A 22,920-nucleotide genomic window follows, 5' to 3' on the forward strand; every position below is an offset into this window, starting at 1 on the left:
AATGAGCGCCCCCTTGCGGGCGGCGCGGCCTCGGCTGCCGTCAGGGGAGCGGCGCCTGTGGGCTCTGTGCGCGGCCTTCACCTGCGCGTCCCGGGCCGCCGTCGCTCCGGGCTGCTGTGTCCTGTGGCGAGCTTCGTCAGGGAGCGAGGCTACACTGGGAAGATCAGAGAATCACTGGCTCTCAGAATCGGTCAGATTGGCAGGGACCACAGCCGGTCATCTGGTCCAACCTCCTTGTTCAAGCTGAGCCATCCCAGAGCATGGGGTTGTGTCCAGACAGTTCTTGGCTCTCCCCAGTAAGAGAGGCTTCACAACTTCTTTGTGCAGCCTGTTCCAGTGTGCAGTCACCTGCACAGTAAAGTTTTCATGTTCAGGTGGAAATTCCTGTGCTTCAGTTTCCACCCATTGCCTCTTGTCCTATTGCTCAGCACCTCTGAGAACAGCCCGACTCCATTCTCTTCCTGTCACCCTCTTTAAACGCTTATATACATAGATGCACCCTTCAGTGTTGACTAAAGGAAATTAGCTACAAATTGGACTTGCCTAAGAAGATAAACATGGATGTATTAATATGTGCTCCCTCACCACATTTCAAACCTGGTTGGACTTGCTGGAGTTAGCTTGGTGTTGCTTCCTCCACACACACAGGCTTCCTTAGCCCCACGCTGCCCTAAGTGGAATGGGGCAAGGGGCACATCCTGTGCTGTTGTGTCTCATCCACAAATATTACGCTTGACACCTCCGCATCTGTAACTAGTGAATTCATTGCTGGAAGGAACAATTGCTCAGATACTTGGCTAATGAAAGGAGCAGCAACAGTAAAACCTGATTATAGTGGAAATAATGGGTAAGTTCAAATAAGAGCAGAAATTACTACATTAAGAGTCTTGTCAAAGTGAGCGGCCCTGAAAGCCAAAGACTGTTGGGGAGAGATAAACGCCATGAAGAAAAGGAGTAGTGTTGAACTCTCCCCACAGATGCACCTGGGTGTGGGGAGATGAGTATGTCACTGTGTGTAGCTGTGCAGAACCTGAGCAACTGGCTAAAAGTCAGTGGAGAAGAGGGGCAATGGGAAGGAAGACTTCTTGGGAGGTGAGGTAGCTGTTAAAGGCAATGTTTGAGAATTATTTCTGTGGAGCTACATAACTGTGGAGTATCTCTGATGGTCATCTTGGACAACACAATGGAAGCACACCCCTTGGGTTTTCACTCATGAGGCTTTGCCATGGTTGGGTGAGAGAAACCTGGGGCAACAGTTGATGAAACAGTTGATAGCAAAAACCTTGTGGCTGTTGCTAAGTACAGACAAACAGTAGCTTACAATTTTACAGTAGTGGATAGTTAAAATCAGTGAACTTCACTTCCACACTACTTGAAATGCATAGTAGTTAATCTCCCTGAGTTTCTGAACTTAATGATATACTTGTCAAATTCCAATCTCTGCACAATAAAGATAAATATATGGTTTGAGGCTACTGGAAAAGTCAAGGGAGACAATAAATATGTCTTTTAGCTGCATGAAGACTCTTGTCTTCACTGTTTAATACTTCTGTGGCCATTGTGTCATGCTGGAGTCTTGGACTCTTGTGAGATGGCTGCTACTACCAGCCTCAAAAAATGTGTCTGGTATGCAGTCCCCAGAAGAGTCGGCTACATGAGTTGTCTTGGTGGGCAGCAGATTGAGTCACATCTCTGCTCTCATCAGATTCTGACTTTCAGTATTTGACATATATATGTACCATTGGGAGACTAAGAAATTGATTTTCTGAAACACTGGATAAATTGTTTCCAGCATGAAATGCAGTGAAGTTAATAACATACTAACCAGTAATTCTTCTGACAGTGGATTCAGAGTTCCTGGTCTGGATTATCATAGTGCTGGGTCACTCGTAATAGTGAGCCTATCCCTATTGCTCAGCAGTTTCATTGTTTCAACACGGTGCCACTGCTGCTAATTGCTTAAGGCTGCTTCACTTCTGGTAGTAATAAAGCAAGGGAGGTAAAGGGATAAGTCCTTCACAATGGCAGTTTATGACTGGAAAGAAAGGGCAGAGGAAAAATATCTCTGAAATTAAAGAGCTGATGAAAGCTATTGAGATAGTGCCCTATAAGAATTCCTGGTCTGTATGTTTCAAATTCTTTCAACCCACTCATTTCTCACACGCTGCTTTGAATCCCCAGCTCAGTTCCCCTGGGTCAACACTGGAATTCCAGCTATCTGTTGTAGTTCTCTGGTCACTCCAGAAACTAAATAATAGGACTTAGTATGGCTAAGAATTTTTTTTTTCCTATCACAGACATAGCCAGTGCCAGTTATTTTTCTGTCCTCTTGTGTTGGGAAAGCAATCCTGATATGGCAAGGGGAGTAGCAGGATAATACTAGTTAGTGTTTTTTGGTCTTTGAAACTTGATGCTCCACTGAGATGATGCTGGCAGCAAGCAGAGAAAACTTTCAAAGTCAGTTGAAAGCTGTCTGTTAAGCCAGAAACTGTGTCCCAACTCCTAATGGGAAGCCCAAAGTTGTTGCAAGAGTACTGTGCAAGTGCCAAGAAGAACTGGAATATCAGGTTCTGTCATTTACCCAATATGTGGAGGAGCAATTGTGCACAAGGCAAGCAGAGCACAAGATAAACTTTGTGTTATCTAAATCTATTGCATCTTGGAAATATGCTTAGTCCAAGTTTTATAGTGAATTAACTCTGAATTAATTATTAAATTAGAAAGCAGAAACCTGTCTCAGGTCTGCATGGGAAACATCTGGAGATCTCAACCTTTGACACAAGATTTGTGAAAGAATAAGAGCACCTAATGGTCAAAGCACTGGTACATTCTAGCTGTTCTCAAGTCTTCAATGGCACCTTGAACAAGTGTAGTGACTAAGTGGCATAAAGTGGAACTGCTGTAATGTTTTCCTGGCATACCACAAGGTCCAAATTTAACCTCAAATGTTTGGACTTATTGAATACTGGAACCATGTAAGAATTATCAGAATCTTCATTTCAAAGTATTTTCAGCCAAAGGTGGACCTTTGCAATGAAAAGCTCACTTGTCAGAGAGATGGATGTAGGCATAGCAGTCTGCCTCCTGTCTACACCTCTTCTCAATGCTTGTTCTCCATGCGGGCTTGGCAGCACTGGACTAAGTATTGAAATGTCCAGTACATGGCTGAACTAACCATCTTAAAGTGGAATTTACACCAGGTAGGCCTAGTTCTGTGATAATAAAGAAAACTTGTATTAGGAATTTGTAAGAGCCCTGGGGACCACTGACAGAACATACACTATTTAAATGAGAATGTTTGTCTTGCAGAGAACCAGTTGCCATACGTGGTGTTGCAGTATTTCTGCTGCAGAATTAGGTTTTGTATCCTGTGTGGTTAGATCTCACATGTCTCTCATTCAAAACTTCAGACACATTCAGATCGGTATTTGCAGCCCAGAACTTCCACCTGGGTTGGTTGTCCCTGCTGCAGAACACACCAGATGTGTGACTCATTTGTTTCTCTCTCTCACCTCAATATGCAACTGAACTGCTGTCCACTCACTACTTCAAAACCTTAGTCCAAACAGCACATTTTTTACTCCAAATTGTGTCAGGCTAAATCTCTTTTATTTTAGAAACATAAGCATTGTATTAATAGAACATTTCAAAGTTGTGTTCTCTTCTTCTTGTCCCACTTTTTGCTTATACTGAATTGACTAAGTGCTGTTTTTTCTTAGCACATTGGAATTAGAAACATAGTAGACTTTATAAGCAGACTTCTACTCAAAATCATTTTGATGGAGTTAAAACAGGTTGACCATAATGAAGTCAGGATCATCACAGCAAAAGTAATTCAGCCAAAATAGATAATGCAGCATGTTTTGAAATGCTGTCATCTCATCACATGCAAAATGTCCATACTGACTAGACTCAATATGCAGAGTGATAAGTAATAACATCATGTGTCTGCATGAGACAGGGTTTTTCTTGGCTGAAAAGTAATTTTCATATGCTATTTCTAAGTGGTATAATGGACTAATCAGATGTGAATTTTAGATAACACATAGAAGATGCACTGTAGGCAAGGTAGAGCTTGAGACCTGCAAGATGAGAAATAAAACCACAGTTGGCATAAATTCTAACTGTCAGTAAGGTGTCCAACAGAAGCTCATGACATTTGGCTCCAAAGGCTCACATTCTACATCTTTTAGCAATTGTCATGCAGGCCTCTTCTCGTAAGAGTGAAACTGAAAGAGAAGCAAAGGGATATCAATCCTGCATCAATTACATTTATTTACCCGAAGAATTGGACTCCAGCCTCATACAAAGTGTCTTAGAAACTCTCTTGTCATCAGTGTTTTCCATACTTACTGTTTTGATGTAGAAATTTCAAAGGAGTATTTCATCTGCTGATGCTCTGACTAGGTAAAGGCCATATGCTAATGGAGCCCAAATAGACCTTTAGCCTCTGTGTGTTTACATGAACATTACACTGGTTTGTACAAACCCTTCTACTTTTACAGCTCTGCTATCCACTTGTTGTCTTGTATAAAAGTGGGGTCTCTAATGACCTCTTCTGCAACAACAAACACTGGAACCATTACTTGAAGGTTTTTATGAGGCATAGAGCCCGTAATCTCTGTACTGAGAAACATGAAAATGTGATGCATGCAGTCGTCACATAGTTGCAGATGGATGCCTCAGATAAGGATACACTAAAAATAAGGTGAGATGAAGTGAGAATTTGGTCGTTGCTGTCAGATACAGGTATCTTTTGAAGCAAGATCATTATTTTTTTTCAAAAATGCTGCAGTGTGTATTGGAGATTTCATTTGCAAATAATAGGAAGATGAATAGTCAACTGCACAATCATAATATTATAGGTAGTGGCTACATCCTACTGCAGTTACAAGAGAACTTACAGAGTCAGTGAAAGGTCATATTTAAATATTAACAACAAATTTAGCCTTCTCATTCTGCCACAGTTAGTTGACAGCAAATCTTTGTAATGAAAAATAGAAAAAGAATTATTGAACTTCTTGAGGCCTACAATATTGCAGAACTCGGATCAAAACCAGGATGAAATTGTGCTCTGTGCAGTGACTATTTTTGTCTGCCTTGAGAAAAAATAGAAAGATGGCAGATAGTTGCAGATTTTGTTGAAAGCAAAATCAGCTTTTGATCATACCTTCATTGCGGCTCACATGGCTCAATATCTGGTAGCTTCTTACATCCATGTAACACTGCAGGGCATTGAAGCCTTTTAGAATCCCATTCTCTCTTAACCACCTGAGTCTAAATGTTTGTTTCAAGTTAAGCATTTAAGCAAACTGTAAATCTTCACAAACCCCTTCCAGGAGCTTTGAGAGTAGATAAAGCTGCCTATGATGACTCAATCTCTTTCTCCATAATCACTGGGTTTCAGCCCTGAGGCAGAATAATGTGCTCTCAGTAACACCATTGTGCTGACTAAAGCAAACATTGATTACTTGTGCATTCCCTGACACCTTCTACAAATGGTGGGACTTTTTATCTTTGTGTCTTCTTCAGTTCAGCTCCTTTGCTGTTTAGGTGGCTCTGTATTTTAATGGTAAAATTGCTGTCTGCAGTGTATGGTAGGCATACTTACTAGCATGCTTGATTTTAGAAATAACAGCATTCAGGTGATGTTATCAGAGTAGAGAGAGGTTTGAAAAGTCATGGAAACTTCAACTTTTTAATTCACAGTGTTCACCACAGGGTTTCCCTCTCTGAAGGTACATATGTAAAAATGCCTGTGGAAGAGGCAACTAAATTTCATCCAGAAAAATACAAAGTATTCCTTTGCCACATCATCATTCTTGCTAATATACTGAAGCACAGAAAAGCGCTGTATTGTTTGCAGGTCCATGTAATGCATACCAGAGCACTAGTTGAAATTCTTTGTGGTTATAGGTAAAATGTGTGTGCGTGTGTTGGCAGAGTTAGTCTAGTCTGACAGGCAACACCTTGCATATATTTGTTACTCAGAGAATTGCCACATCTACAAATTCAGACCAGATGTGGCTAAAAACATTTTTAATTAATAAACCAATGCCCTTTCAAGCACTGAAATTCTTACCTGGCTTTTAAATCACATGATTTTACCTGAGCAAGGCCTGAGTAAAAGCACAGTTCTGCATTCAACTGCTGTTTCATAGCGAATTAGTGGACTACAAACTCTGTTCTCCATAGTCACCCCAGGTATTTCACAAAACTAAGTAATTGTAAGCAGTGAACATCTAAAAGATAAAATAAACTAGAGAAAATTATAATGTTGGGGAATAAAGTGACTGAGAACCCCTCCGAAGACTTTCCAGACATAGAGTAATTGTTGAAATATAGCTTTCAGAGAGACCTGAACAGGGTGTTGAGACAACAATGAAGTCCTTGTAAGTGGGTGAATGTTGGTGCCTTCATAAGACAGAATCTTATCTTTCTGACACCTCTGAAAACTTAAGTCTGCTGAAATCAAAGAAGAATATCTTGTTTTTTGAAGCTTTTCAGAATTTCAAAGTGCGTCACAAAAGAGTGGGTTTACAGCTTCACTTCTGTAAGATATTTGGAAAACAATTTGCTGTATGCAATTATTTATGCCAGTAGCTGAAGCTAGTAAGCAGTTTCAAGTGAAAAAATTGTCACAACATAGCTTGTGCTCCATCTGAATATTCTCCTAATTATTCCTGAATTACCCTCACAGATTTTTTTCCCCCTTCTCTTGAAGAAAATGGCTTCAATTTTGTTGTTCTAATGGTAGGATATTTTTAATACAAATTCCCATTTATACCATAGTTTCACTTGAAAATTCACATTAAAAATAGGACTGCTGATGTCTTAGAATAGTGTTCTGAGGACCACAGTGGACTGGAGCTCACCTAGCTTGTGCCTTTTTGGTTTTGAAAACAAGCAAGCTGATTTTCAGTTGCTAATTCTTCTTTGCAAATTTTATTTCTATACTGCTGAATTAGATTCTGAGTGATTATTTTAAAAGACAACAGTAGTCTTAATCAATATGTAAGATGAAGAAGCAGCTTATAATCAGTTGGTCTTTGCTTAACCGTAGTTAATGGAACAACTCCAAATATAATGTATGATTTTTCCAAAAGACAGGAAAGGACAAACGTTCACTTTCGGGGCAGTTCACAAGTGGAAAAGAGTGTGAGATGAGAGCTTACTTTCATCAACTAGTGTCTGTAACAGAGATCACTGACTGATCCAAATGCAAAGTTGATCCTTTGTGGGAGGCAAAAAATTTGGAACAATGTCTGCTAAATTATTTACCCTTGGGAAGGATACTTTTTGCTAAATTTCCATACAAAGAAGCTGATCAAGTCTACCAGCTCTGTTAATTGCTATCAAAACCAGGAAGTAAAGTAACTCAATCAATTTCTGTCTTCCTAGGCCTGCCACATTTTTCCAATTATAAAACATTTACATTTCATCAAAGCCACTAAACAATTTATAACATTTAGAGGTACTTCTAAACAAATCTTAGTTCCTTCTGTACCTGGTAGGTAAAGAGTCTTGGCATTGTAGTATATGGTAGAGATAATTCATGCTATTAATGTATAAAATATTGTAAGATCCAAACTATGTCTTTTGACCACCCCAGCCGGGAGCAGTGTCTTGTTATTATTCATCCAGTTCCCAGGCTACTTTAAGATAATATCAAGTTCGTTAACGTAAGAATGAAACCTTCCTGGGTGATGATCACCGACTTCCCTGGGATACCAGGACCACTCAATCATGATTCTCACCTAGGACATCGCATCTACCGCGTTGATCACCGGCGCCACCCTGTTACATGTGAATGCCGACTTCTCCGGAGTTCCCTGACAACATCTAGACACCTGGATTGGACTTTTGTCTGACTCTGCACATGTATAGCCCCGGTTCTGCATGTGAAGGGACACAAAGAACATTCGGTCATTTCTGCCTCAGGCAGAATAAACTGTATAAGAACTCGCTGCGCAAAGCAGTCGGTGTGAACGGGGGAGACTCTGACATTCGGGGGTCAGGTCCGTTGCTGCCCTTGGCTGTGGTGGTTTTTGCTGATTGAAATTCTGTTTCGCTGACAATCTAATAAATAATTGCTAAATTTTCTTATAAATTTGGCTCTCGATTTGATCATTTATAACAGCATGATTCATTGGAATGTGTTGTAGTTATGTAGAAAGAAAAGAAAGCCACTTGTTAAATTCTGTGGCATTTAAGTAGTGCCTGAAGATTCTGGGTTCAGTTTTGTGATCTGTAACGTTACCCGTTTTTCTTTCTGCTCTAAGTACAGCTGGTGAAAGAATAACACATTGTTTAATTGTCAATAGTCTTATCATGAAATGCGTGGCTTTTGCAATAAGAGCTTTTACAGTCATTTCATATTTCAAGGCTTTTTGTATATGGATCTCATCAGGAAGTGAGTGAGACAATAAGAATTTGGAATTGTGGCACCAGCATTCCCAGACATATTCGTTTATTCCATATGGAGAAAAAGATGCTTAAAAACATTTGCAAAATACAGTACATTTTCTAAGGGATTTTTCTGTTAAATATTTTGACCAAAATCGGACATATGTAGCTAGCTACAGAAACAAGGGTAGTCACTGCCCCCCTTCCCAGCCCTTAACCATACATATGTTTAAGGGTTTGAAAGAATAAGCAGGGTTTAAAAGAATATCACTGTTGGGTAGATCCTGAGGTCTCACCAACAAAGCAATTCTTGATGAGTACTGTAGACTTCTATAACCTCACTGAAGTAGCTCTAGCATCTAGCAGTAGCTCTAGCAGCCGGTTGCCTGCAATCACTGACTCAGGAGGATTACTCTTGCTTTCACTATCTTAGAAGAGCTGTAGTGTCCTGGTATCCAAAGTGGAAAACTTATGCTTACTTAAATAGTGCACACTTGGAAATTTAGCTACTCTCAAAAATACAGGGTTAAATAAAAGACATAAAATCCAAACTTTTCCAATTTTTGTACTTGCTTTCTGATTTGAGCCCTTAATCTGCCAAAACCAGGATGTGAAGATGGGTTTCTAGGGGATCAACTACAAAAATTCAGGTTCTGTGTTAGAGATGAAATATACCAACCAAGGAATCCCAGGGAAGAAGACTGACTCATTATTTTTGAGGCAAACTGGAAAAGTTACTTAAGAATAATCCTCCTCATTTTTGTTTGTTTGTGGGTTTGTTTGAAAGCATAAAGTGAAAACTGAATTGAGATTTACAGAATTTTGGTATTTTCTCCTGATCCTTCAGTCTTATATTTACACAAACACAGAAGCAACACATTTTGCATATTCCCAGACCTTTGTGGAAATGAGTGAAGTAAAAACATTATGTTGCTCAGCAGAGGAAAACTGTTCATGCCATTTTGCAACTAGGCTTTTTTACAAATGCAAAACCCTGGGCACAAGGGGACATCTGCTGCCAGCAAGAGGCAGTGCACTGAAGGCATTTGAACATTGAGTTCATGTTACAATGTTGAAGGAAAGTAAAAGTTACAGATGTCATCAACCATTGCAGGTAAATTATTTTTAAAGTATATGGAACTTGTGTGGGATTGGTTAGCAGACTTGATCCAGTACCTAGAAATACACCAATGGATAAAAGGTAAGAGTAATACTAACATACCTCTTAAAAATCTGTTCTATATGTAAAGTGTGTCAGAGCAATTGTTAGGGGAATTTTAGATTGGGGCACAGTGATGTTTCACTGGAAAAAAATGTACTATTTATCCTTGATATAGCGTCTATTTTTAGTTGTGTAATTTTAATGAAACACTGTTATTTTGTTTTCCATTTGGAAAATCTGTACCACACATCAGGCAGCTGCTAAAGCTTCTTTCAAACATACATTTCTCTATATTTATGGTGTTTTATTCTTTAGGAGGCAAATAAAATGCATTTTTGATCAGTAAGAGTATTTCTATTAATTTGGGGCATTTAGCCTAAAAGTCAAGAAACAGACAATGTACTGTAAAGACAAAACTGAAATATTAAATACAATTATGTTGCTCATATCTGTCATAAGGGTATTTTCAAATATCTTTTGACTTCCAAGCGCAGCACATTGTCAGTGTGTTCACTATAAACAATTATAAACACTATCTCATGTGCTTTGTTGATGAAAATATTGTAGCAGTCAGGAGCTGCTCAAGCTCAACTAGTTAGAGCAATTTCAGAGAAAACAAATCAAAATAATCATGGGGATCAGAAAACAAAATGAAAAGCATACCAGAGCTCTGAACTATATGGACTGGCTCTGTTTAAAGAAATCCAACAAATCAAAAACCAACAAAAAAACCAACCAACCTTACAAAAAACCCACAAAACATAAAGGAGTGTAGGAAAAGGCTCAGAATAGCATGCATCCCCTATTTTCTGGACTGCATCTATGATTTAGTGTATTAATGACAGAAAAAATATGCATACACCACAAATTTAGGCTACCATACACACTGTACATAGATCTTAGCCTTAATAGTGCTCAGAAATTTAACATTGCCCTGCTTGGTGCCTTGCACCAAGTCCATAGGTAGTTCTGTCTCTGGTTTCCACCTGAAACTCTGGCTATTGGAGCATTATCTCTGACCACAACACTGCTGTGAATGGGGTAAGAAAGACCATCTCCCACCCACAAGGTAATACTGTGGTTGCACCTGGAAGACCCTTGAGGTGATCTCTGCCACCCACCAAGGGAACATTGCTGACTCAGTTTGTCAGGATGAGCATGAACAAATTTCCATTTTTTGGACCAAATCTTGGATAAGATAATTTTTCACCTGGGCCACAAAAACCCCACAATAACAATAAAAGCAAACCACCTTGAAAACAGAACTCTTTACATACATTTCCTCCCTGGGGGAAGGACGAAAGTACAAACAACATATGGTTGATGTTAGCCCTGCTGTTTAAGCCCTAGCAGAAGCTCAGCATGGGAATTGGTGCTGAGTGAGAACGCACAAGCAGTAGAAAAGTGATCTTTAGGTAAATTCTGAGGGGGATTGCAAGTGCTGAAATGGAAAGACACACTGATGTTGCAGAAAACATTTTTCTAGGATTATAGGGAAATAGACTGTTGAAGGGGGAGCTTAACATTGGCAAATAATCCATTACCTGGTTTTTATTATTCAAGTTACAGCAGTTGGCCCTCAAAAATTTATTAACTGTTTAATGCACTTAAGTTTAATATAAATGAAAGGTTTTTCTTGGTTCTTCATTGCTGGGGTTTTTGAAGGCGGAGTTTGTGAGTTTTGCAGGAACAGAAGTTTGATGTTTTTGCTTTTAGCATTATTGATCTATGTTCAAGTCAAGGGATTAGTAAATATTTTAGCTGGTGAGGAAAAGATTTCAGTTGTCAAATTTCATTTTTAATATTGAGTGGACACCAGAAGTAAAACCAAAATATAATTCTGGGCCTTATTTTGTGCTGTTAGACAGTAAAAACAGTTTTCTATTCTTATGAAACATGTTTTATAATTTCTTATAAGTCAGTAAACATGCAAGTCCTAAAGCAATGAATATCCCTCAAAGCATTAGCTCTTGTTATTACTCAAACTTCCAATTATATTATGCAGTTCAGCAATTTTTCTATGAGAGTTTAAAAACAAAAAGCAACTAATTTGTGGAAAAATATCAAGCCAGAAAGGTTTAAATGTTGACACTATTTCACTGGAAAAAATGTAATTCCTGTATATGATACTCTATCCTAGATTCTTCCTGTGGCTAGTCACTTATTCCGACTGTCCTCCTGTGAAGAATATTGTCTTAACCATAAGGCCTTCCATCACTTCTCCACTGTTCGATGTTCAATGTTTCTACTTTTTGTGATCACCACTCACCCTCTCAGGTTTAATACAAATGTCTTACTACAGCTTGATCCCCACACGAAAATCTTAGTTTGCATATATGTTTGTCTTCCAGCTTCTTTCTCTTTGATGTCTTGCAAAATATTAGCTCAGAATTATAGCAATTTCTGCATTCAATTATGCTGTGAGCAACAGTGCTGTGACTCTATTTTTTCAAGTCCTTTAGAAGTGCTGCAAGTATGTCTGACCCAATGCTTCCTTCAAACATCAAGTTATATTAGTACTAATCTTACAGTTATGGGATACTACATATGCAAGCAGTGACTTAAAAATGTATTAACTTTGGACTGGTTAGCTAGGGGCAGCCTTTTATACTTAATGCAAATGTTTTATTTTTGCGCAAGTGCTTTTAAAGAATACTGTCAAAAAGAAAAATTACAAAGTGGTAATATCCCATTGTCAGAGAGTGTGGGTAGAAGTGGAAATCCTTGGTTAATTACAAAAGGTGATGCGTATAATTCAAATCTAAGCTACACTGTCACCTTATGAGGGCAGAGCATGAGGTTTCCTTGCACACTTACTATGTGTATGCACACAGATCAGCCAGGGAACTGCAGATACATACGTTTCCTTACCACTTAACTGTCCTGGGTAGTCCGATCAGAAAATTAAGGTAACTTTTCTGAACTGTTTTGTAGCAGTAATTCCACAGGAAATAATCTCCAGATTTTTTCTTTACATTTCAAGTCTCAAACTGTATTAAAAGTTTATGTCTTTGAATTTAACATCCATCCTGATGTAAATATTTCTGTATTTAAGTTTAATTTGTTTCCCTTGACATTACAGTATAACTTTGAGCCATGATAAATTTAACTGCTGCTGGGTTTTTTTTCATGCTGGAATATAATATTGTGGGAAATAGCAACAGACACTTGGACAGTGACCATCTAAGATATATCTGGGAGATAAGAGCAAGATGTCTGGTTCTTACACAGTTGAAAAGCTTGCTTCCCCAGGAGCTAGCTTGCCATAACTACTTTTTTTCTTTACACGAAACAAAATACCTGTGTCTACTTCACACAGGTCTTTGATTAGGTTTGTACAGCAGCCTGATCATAGCAGAAATCTGCAAGTACTGCAAAATGCAAGTTTTATGCAAACATGAAGCAACTTTATTGCCCCCTCTAAGTCTCCAGGGAGAGCATCTTCTACACTGTGTCACCATAGCATGTTTTTGCTAGTTAGGCAGCTGCTGCTCTGTTATAATTTTGGTTATAGAGACCATTCTGTCTGTCTCCCTCACCCTGGTAATTATGTTCAGCAATTGACACTTTGGTGCCTTAGATTGCTACCTGTTTGGAACAGGGATCAGCTGGCTTTATTTGGGGCTCTTCTCTAATTATGTTATAAGGAGTGCGCAGCAAAGGACTATGTGCAGTACTGCAGTGCAGAAATATATCAAGGGGAAAGTGCGAAAGGATCAGCTATTTATAGCTGTTCTTGGTAGACAGTTGCACAGGTTAGGCATCTGTGTGTCTTTACACATGTAAATGTGAAATTAGTTTCTCTTTTGCAAAACAAGTGTCAGGACTTCAGATGATATAAACCTTTTACTGCAGTGCTTAAAAAGAGAATTCCAAAAGCTGTTGGTCTTTCTTTCCAAATGTAAGGCTGGCAATTAAGAAAGTCAGCATGCTCTATGAAATCTCTGATTGTTATGAAACACAACCTCATTTTTTGTATTCACCCACTTTTTTCCCTCTCTTTTTTATTTTCCTTTTACTGAACATCTGAGAAACCCACCAAATATCATACAACTTCATTGATATAAGGAGAACTCCAAATATTTCTTAGAACAGTTAAATCCTCTTAACTGCTTATAAAACTCAATTTTATCCTACCAATATGCTCAATTTTATTCTGCCAATATGCTCTCGAATATCAGATGCCTTGGAGGCTATGTCTATGGCAGAATTGGTTATCATCCACTTTTCTCTGCCAGTCAAAAATGCACACTTAGCTGCTGCTGAATTTCTGCATTTATATTAAAATAGCCAGTGTTGGGTAGCGCTTACTTTCTGGACTGGAAACTAGTGGTTCATTCCTCACCCATGTATCTATTTCAGCCAGGTACTAACCTGTGGAAATTGTGGTAAATTTAGTTATTCTGCTGCAGTTTAATCTACCAGTGTTCATAAGTAAGCCCACATCCATGTGTGAATTACTAAAATGAAGAATGAAGTAGCTGACAAGCTGGAAAGGGTTATGTTACCCAGTCTAATCTAAACACAGTCATGATGTCGGGAGCTAATAACAAGGTGTAAGAGTCTTCATAGTGAAATGAACAGACTCTAAATTCAGTTGTATTTACAGTCTTTCTTCAAAAAGTCTCCCTTGGAAAATTCTGCAAGGAAAGATGTACTTAGGAAATTATTGAAATGATCTAATTACATTGTTATCTCCTATTTCTATGGTTACTTCATAGTTGGAAGAGGAAGAAATGTTACTGACAGGTAAGAAACTGCATGTGCATTGACAATTGACATTCCTATCTTACAAGCTTTCAAGCTCGCTGATTCAAATCTGCTAAAGTCATTCACCATTCATGCCAGTAGTACATTAGCTTTTTCATTTTTTTTTAAATTTGTTGTATTTCTTCTTATGATTCATGGCAGTAGTACATTAGCTTTTTCTTTTTTTTTTTAATTTGTTGTATTTCTTCTTATGATTTTCCACTATACCTCAATTGTATTTTAAGCTATATTAAAAGAGATTGATCTAGCACTGATAGAAAAATTAACTGGAATGATCAGAATCTGAACAGAATTACGAACTCTCAAGTTCAGTCACTCAAATATCTATTTCATTAACTTTTTTTTCTTATTACCCACTCTGCAAAACAACAATGAATTTACTTAATTACCTCAGGATTAACTAAGAATTTTTCTATAAAATTGTTGTGGTAATTTTGGCCACTAGAGAGCGGATTTGCACTGTAAAGAGTAATGCATGCTCATCTGAGATGTCAAGGCTGGGAACAGCATCCCGTGAATAGAACTTGGTAATATGCATATATTAATATCTTCTTCTGAAGGCTACTTTAGATTCTTCCCTGATTATTATAAATTGTTTCTTTCAGAAACTCTAGTGGTTAAAAGTTACATGTGTTCGAACACTTCAATAAAATTCTACACTTCTCTTCACATTAACCTGAAATTCAGGAAGGAATAAAACATTAATTACACTGTTTCAAGTATACTACCCTGGTAGATGTTGTATGAACTGATGGAAGATAATTAGCTCAAATTAGTTAATGTCTAATTCTTAAATGTTTCACTCTCTTAAATCACCTTTCCTTTATTTGGACTTTCCATTAAGGTTTATTTAGGAGCAACTTGGACACACCTTTTGGCTATTGAGGTATTGCAAAGTACCTATGGTGGGGCAGGGCAGGGCTTTCACATTCTGTTTTCTGACCATCTGAAAGGAGCAAGGACTTGTCAAAAGGAGAAAAAGAAAGCTCAGAAACCCTGTTGTGTGTCCAGAACTGTAATATTCAGAGGATAATTCTTAGTTTGTTAAAATCAGTAGTCGTGCTAATTCTTTGATAAAATAGGTGTAAACCTAAGATTTACAGTCAGGCAAATACGCTTACACATGTTGCATCCTTCAACTGAGGACACTTAATAGATATCAAAAGTGATATTTGGTATATAATTTGTATATATTAAGAGATACTATTTTGATCTATATTTTTAGAAAAATGTTTCTTTTTAAACACTTCCAGATGTTTTTATTTCTTCACTAGCGCACCATGGAGAAAAAGTGCTGCTGAACAAGGTCATAAACTGACGCGGTTGGTGTGACAACCAAGATTCATGGGCCAACAGTGGTTTTATCCTTTACATTATTCTGGTAGTACATACTGGTATATTAGGTAGTATATATTCTACAAATGCAGTTTGCTAGCTGAGTTAGAAGCCAAAGATACAATATCCTGTGATCACTGCAGGATGCTTGAAGAACTTCAACAGTTAATTCTTTTTCTACCCAATTTTCTTTGTTGTGTTCTGTCCACTCGAATGCATGTACTGGTCATAAAAGGCAGTATTATAGCTCTGAAGATTTGAAAAAATATATCAGAAGCAGAGAGTGTTTTAAGTGTCCTATGATCTCATTTAAGATTGCCTTATAGGTTCTAAGTACAGAAAATCTAGCCTATATAACAGTTGTGTATCTCTTTGCGAGGTGTGGCTTGAGTGTTAAGAACCACAAGAATTTCAAATTGAATTTTAATCACCTCTGAGTTATGTGACAGATCCCTTCTGTGAGGGGATTGGGAGAAACATTTATTTAACTTAATCTTGTTATACTCAAAAAATGAATGAATATATTCTTGGACATTTTTACCATATGCTTGTTCTCTGTTTTGGCTGGACTGTGGAAAAACAAATTAAACTGACATGTGTAAAACATGACTAGGAAGAGAAATTCAAATGCGTGTCCTCAGAAAACTTCAACCATAAAATCTTATGTTACTCAGATATTCTAAAATGCTTCTGCACTGAATCCATTCTCCCAGCTATACTCTCACTATTTTTGCCTTTGTGATATCTACTTGCTACTGGAGAGCAAGATGATGGGAAACAGAAAACACATCTCTCTACTACCTAGGCAGGTACAGCTTCTTGGCTGCTGTACTGTACATAGAAATTATAGAATTGTTTTTTAAATACTAGGGTTTAATGATAACCTAATATCATTTAAGCGGGGTTGAAGGTTCCTATGAGTAAAAGAGAATGGTGAAATCCAGTTCTCTTCAGTTTTTCTGAAAGGAGATATGAGAACGATCAGCTATGGCTCAGTCTTGTCATTTGATGTGCAATGATATGATGTCTCATTTGCTTTCTTCCTAAATAATCAAACAGTATGTTCCCTTTGTCATTCCATGTGGTTTATTTCCCTAGATCTCACTAGAGTTTCAAATATACTAGGAAATGTCCCTGCCCTTGTCTAGCTATTTCTCCATCCATAATGGGGATCTGAGAATTCCATAACCAGCCCCACAACCATAACCCTTGCTGATGTCACCTTGACGAGGTCCCCACTGAGATAAGAACTGGACTCCTCAACAGCTGCTGGCAGAATCCAGCTCAGCAACCCAGGTCATGGCTGCTTCTATTCCTTTAAGGCAGCTACATCATTATAAACATTAAGTAAGGAGAGAAGCTTCAGCAGAATTTGTGCCTGCAACTGTATCCAACTTAGCTATGCTAGGACTCTCAATTGGATGTACATGGTATGGTTTAAGTATTTTCCCCTTTGTTAATTGCCATGCATTCAGCCCAACTACAAGGAAGGCAGAAGTTGGTCCTAAGCATAGCCAACTCGTCAGAAACCAGCTGATCAGAAAACAACTGTTGTCCTGAAATACTTATCACAGTATGAAAGTGTGTTAGGTGTAAGTCAAAGCAATATTTCTTTGGGCATTAATGAAGTCAGATTTATAGTGCTGAGTAGGCAGTGTATTACTGGTCTTAATTATAATTACAGTATGTGCAACTACCATTTCTTCCCCACTTTACCATTAATGACAAGAAAGTGGGACCAAGAGGAAGTGTTCTCTGATCAGCGGTTTTATAATTACAATTTTATTTATTGCCATCAACACAGTGGGAAATTCTGATTTTTCATATCACAGATAGGGAAAAAAAGAAGCAAAACACAACTTCTTACTTAGTCTGTCCAACTGAATTTCCCAATATTTGCAGTTTTACAGAAGCTAATATGCTAAGCCTTATGCTTTAGTTCTGCTGACAGAGTACAGCAATTTTTTAAGACTGATAGAAGTCAGAATATATCTTCTACCATTTGATTGACAAAAAAATCAGGCTAGATTAATTGACTATTTAGACATTCAAATTTACAGCCTAGACAAGTAGGTTGTTGCATAGGATGATGTCAAACACTGAGATGCAGTGGATCATGGAGAGTGGACCAGCCTATGCAGTAAGTTTTGAAGCTGGCTGGAGTTCCTGCATCTCCTCCTTCTAATCCATATGCAACTTTTTCAATCCTCCTTAGTATAGTATTCCTCCCATTTAGCATGGAAATTCCAAGCTCATACTCCCACAGATTTTTGAAAAATAGATCTGTAACTATTCAGAAGCTTCTGTTTATTGCAGGGAAGTGTGATTTCTTCCTGTAGTGTTGACTCCTGCTGTGCCAGAATGATCTTTGAGATTCAGGGGGAAAATAGCAGGGGCTATTTTAAATGTTGTAATGTTAATCAAAAGCTACCATCCAGTAGCTAGTTCCAATTGAGAACAGTATCAAAGTATTTCAGATTCTTTCTAATAAACCCCTGTTTTTCCTGTGTGCCAGCAATATCTAGGACTATGTCATAGTATTGATTTTGTGCTTCTCTCTAGGACATATGGTTTCACAATGTGAAAGAGTATGTGAAACAGCCTCTGAATAACAGCACTTAAAATTATAACTCTTTTTTCATGGAGTAGTTCTTGTCAAGAGTACCTTCAAACAGTGGCTAATATTAAATAATCGAACCAAGACATTTTGATGTATTTCTAGTGTTAAGGTCCCAAACTGCAAAGATAGACTGGCAGTGAAATGTAATGATGTATAAATATTGGAGTGTATTAAATAAATATGTTGTAGATATTCAAATTAAAGTGGAATAGATAAACTTTAGTTAATAAGATTTATGCAGATTATTTAGGCTGGTTGAAGATTGTCATGTATGTTCGTTTCTTAAACTAGGGAAGACTCCAGCAGAAACTTAAGTAAGGATCCCAGCCATTTTTGCTCTTCTCTAAAGGCCTCAGACTTCAAGCATAGTAAATATGTATATTTAGTGCAGTACCTTCTTACAGCACTGATGACTTTTTTTAACCTTATGTTGAGGTTAGATAAAAGAAGGTTTGTTGTGTATGTGATGCTGCTTTTCATTGCTGTGCAGCATTAGCCTGGAGCTCAGGAGAATGAAGTTGCATTCTCAGCACAAATGAATATTTCTAAGTGTCTCAATCGTACTTCACTTTCAGAGAAGTGCAATAAATTTTATTTCTCTGGTATGATATATCATAGGATTTTGAGGTACTCACACGCTAAAGAAGCAAAAAAATGTTTAATATTGAATGCAAAATTTTAATATTTGCACAGAAGAGCGAGCAGAGGATCATTATACTCTCCTCACCTTGCAGATGTTCAAGGATGTGAAATAAGCCTCCTATATTAATGTGAGAAGAACAATACCCACACATGATATATTTCCTACAAGCTTTCTTAGTATTCATAGCATACAAAAAGAAAATTATAGTTTTGTTTATCTGACATGCCAATATATTTTCACAATGTTTTCAAATGTTAACAGCAGTATTTCTGAAATATTTCTGTCCTGGGAAAATTTCAAGTAAATAAGCAGTGTTTTCTGCCACTACAAGCAGTCATGTTTTTTTGCATTGCTAGCACACTTCTTTGAATTCACTGTTTATTCGCTTTTATTCACTTATTTATGTAAGTTTAAATTATATACATTTTCCTCTGAAAAGAGAATTGATGCCATTGTTTTGCCCTGTGTCTTAGACTTAAACAGTTGCATAGTTTTGAAGTTATTTGGTTCTTTATGTAGAGCTAACAAACTCCTCAGATGTCATGGTCTTTTTCCTTTGAAGATAGTAGAATCGTTATTTTTAAACCAGTAACATAATTAAAAAGCACTGTGAACTTCTTTTCAAATTATTCCAGTTTAATTTGTCCATATAACTTTTCTGTTCTTTTTATCACTTGTTAAAGACACATGATTTACAATGCGTATTATTGTGCAATGCTGCTTTTGAAGAAATGCATTAGATTTCTGAAAGTGATTGCATAAAACAAAAGAGTCTCTGCCTCTTGAGGTTCATTCATAACCAGAACAGAAGCTGAAAAAAATTTTCTTCTTTTAGACACCTCTCAAAATGTCTGTGTCACAGAGTCAGTTCTGCTTTGTCTTGCCCAGTTGACTTCTTCCAGAAGAGGAGGAAGGGCAAATGTCTACATGGGTAGTTTTGGGAAAGTCACTAAAAATTTGTGTTTAGGTGTCTAAATAAAAAAAAAAAAAAAATAAAAAGTCCTCATGGACAGTAATGTCCTTTACTAATGAAATGGTTTACATTTGTGCATTGTGAATGATTCATTACAATAATTTCTTTATGCAAACCCAGGGAAGAGAAGATAAATGCTTATTCTCTTACCATTGAGCTCACTTTAAACGGAGATCTCAAGTGTTTTAGCTTTTTGGAGAACCCATGGGTCTGTTTAACTTTTCATTGCTTTTAAAATAAGACATATAATCAGCATGAAAATCCACTGCCTTCTTTATTCTGAATGTTGTGTAAGTGAAAAGCTGACCTCACCTGGATGTCTTCACAATTAAATACTTTGAAAGTAGAATGTGCATTCAAGGAACACTGTAGTGCCAATGGCTCAGCTGGTGTGTTGAAATGAACTGGGAAGCCTGGCTGGTTGAGGCTGTTGAATGAAGCATTTGGGGATTATGGCAAAGTACAGGGTCAGTTCATCTGAAAGCCTTCATGATAGGGAGGTCCACCTTCACACCCCCCCACTGTTCCCAAGTCCTGAACTTTAGAACTGTAACAAAAAAAAAATCTTAGTCCTATTTACCTCCTCTGATAAGCACAGAGAACAAAGGAGTGAAGTGCAGCATAGCAATACAGCCCACACCAAACCAGGATATACATTACAGGCATCAGTGGGGAAGAGGATTCTGCCAGCACAAAGGCAATGAACCTGTATGGGTTGTTGTTGCTGCTTGCTCTGATTGTAATGGGTGCTGATGTATTTTGTGATCAAGAAGCAAGAGATATGGGACCAAATCAATTTCTGTAGATACTTGAAGATCAAAATAATCATGACAAACTGAATTCAGAGCATTCTTCTTCCACCTTGTCCGGTGCTGCCCCTAAGCAAGGGGGAAAGTTCTACTGCCATAAGAAAACACTAGAATGACCATGGGTGATTGTCTAATCCTGATTGTGAAAAGCTGTGGATTAGGGTTCCAGTTTCCAACCTCTGGGAATTTTTTTACTTGGTTTGATTGGGTTTTTCTTGCTTTGTTGGTCTGGTTTTTTGGGGGCAGGGCGGGAGTGTAATTTTGTATTTGTTTGTTTATTTGTTTGCTTTTAATTTTGTTTTTAGAAGTATTTTGTCTGAAATCAAATTTTAATGTAAAATTGTTCTATGAAGGACAAACTAAGCTTGAAGACATGCTAGAGTCTTCAAGTGTTCAAGAGGAGCTAAGAATTGAGAAGAGTTTTAGTTGAAATCCTACTTTTTAGTAGTTTTTCAGCTATTACAGAAAAAAAATATGGGATCATCCTTGCATCCTCTGGCCTACTCCTTTGAGAAATTATCAAAAGTATGATTTTATTACATTGCAGACCTGGAGGACCTTCTTCTTTCTTGAGTTCCAAATACACATGGGGTTTTTTGGCAGCCTTCCATCCTATGCAGGTTTTGAAAGTATATTTGGCTGAAATTTAATTTTGTCTTGCAGCAGTAGTTAATTAACCTTTGTCCCTCTGAGATGAAGATTAAAAACTGTCAGTAGTCTGTTATCTATCTCAGTTTTCACAGGTAATTGCTAAATTGAGCTGACAATGCACTCCATCAGAACGTTGTCAATTTTGGTAGCAATCTGTGAGAAACTCTTTGGTACTAGTAAGCCTGTAGAGGCAATATCTGATAAAACAAACATAACCATCTCACATTGTGTGTTCAGCTTCTACTGATGACTCAAGCTCTTTTCCTACACAGAATGAAGTCAAGATTATTGGCTAAACTACACATGTCCTTTCCCACCAGGCACAGTACTGTAAGTACTGTTTAATGCATAATCCACAGCATAAGGTACTGCAAGCAACAAGGCTGCCTCTCTATACCTTATTTATTCTAGCCAAACCACATAAAAGGATGGATTAAAATGCTGACTCAAGATATCCCTAAATTATGTCACCATTATGTTACAGACTTGTCTCAGCAAAGATGACTCAGCCCTTTGGTGGTGAAGTAATTTCCTAAATTGTAACATAGCTATAGAATGTTGAATACATTGCCCAGAAATTACAGTGGAAGGCAGAAGGCAAGAGAAGTGATGCAACTGTTTTTCTTCACTAGATTTCTCCCTGGTTTTTTATTTGGTTGGTTTTGACAGTCTCCTAAGATGTTTCTGTTCAGCTAAACACCAGGTACTTAGCTACCAGTGCACAAACTTCACTCCACTGACTTCAGGTTCCATCTTCTCAAAAACTCTGAGGTCAACAGTCAGCCACTGATCTTGGTGACAAGTGGAAACCCAGATGGATTTTGTCAGCCACAATGGAGCCATTCCAGGTAAACCATGTTTTAATAGATTGGAATCTGGCCTGCTTACTAATTCCTTTTCCTATAGTATTTGTGGAAAGTGGAAAGACAAAATGAGAGAATTCTTGTCCAAGGAGAAGAGTTTACTCAGTTGCCTAGTACAAATATATAAAGGAGGTAAGTAACAGGACCCATTTTTTGCCTCAGTTGCAGCACCTCAATGTCCTGAGGCAGGAAAACAACAGAATTAATCAAAGAATATGCTAATTACTTTCTTTCAAAAAGAAATTTTATTAAGGACTTTATTTGGTCAGATTAAAAATGATTGATCCTTAAATTTATGTATTTCTTCCTTTCCTGGCAAAAAAGGTATCAACACACACATGTTCACATAGGCTTTCAAGGTATCTGTCTGTCATAGTTCAGAGCTGATACTCCCAATATTTTATGTACATCTTGAAGCTGCATTTTACACTAAATTTGCTGTCCTTGGTCAAGGCATTCCCAACCACCATACTGTTTCCCTCTAAGGCCACTTTGCAACATGTAAGCCTGGGAGTCCTGCAACTTGTCACCCTCAGCTCTTCAGTCTTCACTATTTTGCAGCAGATTTAAGTCCATTGATTTTACTTATTTTGACTTTATTTTTTACAGCACTTTACTTTTTTTACAAGTGTCTTTTGGCTTTTCAAGAATAAATCTGGGCAATTTCTACTGTCTTCTCAAGCTCTGT

General features: G+C 37.7%; 1 protein-coding gene across 1 annotated transcript in view; it reads right to left on the bottom strand.

The window, feature by feature from the left end:
- Positions 1–22,920, bottom strand: part of SPTLC1 (serine palmitoyltransferase long chain base subunit 1) — a 71,916-nt gene that overhangs the window by 32,512 nt on the left and 16,484 nt on the right. The window contains exon 2 of the mRNA XM_014308036.2: positions 18–154. Coding sequence (XP_014163511.1) covers positions 18–154 — 137 coding nt within the window. The remainder of the gene's footprint in view (positions 1–17; positions 155–22,920) is intronic.

Source organism: Geospiza fortis, unplaced genomic scaffold, assembly GCF_000277835.1.
Source record: "Geospiza fortis unplaced genomic scaffold, GeoFor_1.0 scaffold167, whole genome shotgun sequence".
Lineage (NCBI taxonomy): Eukaryota > Metazoa > Chordata > Aves > Passeriformes > Thraupidae > Geospiza > Geospiza fortis.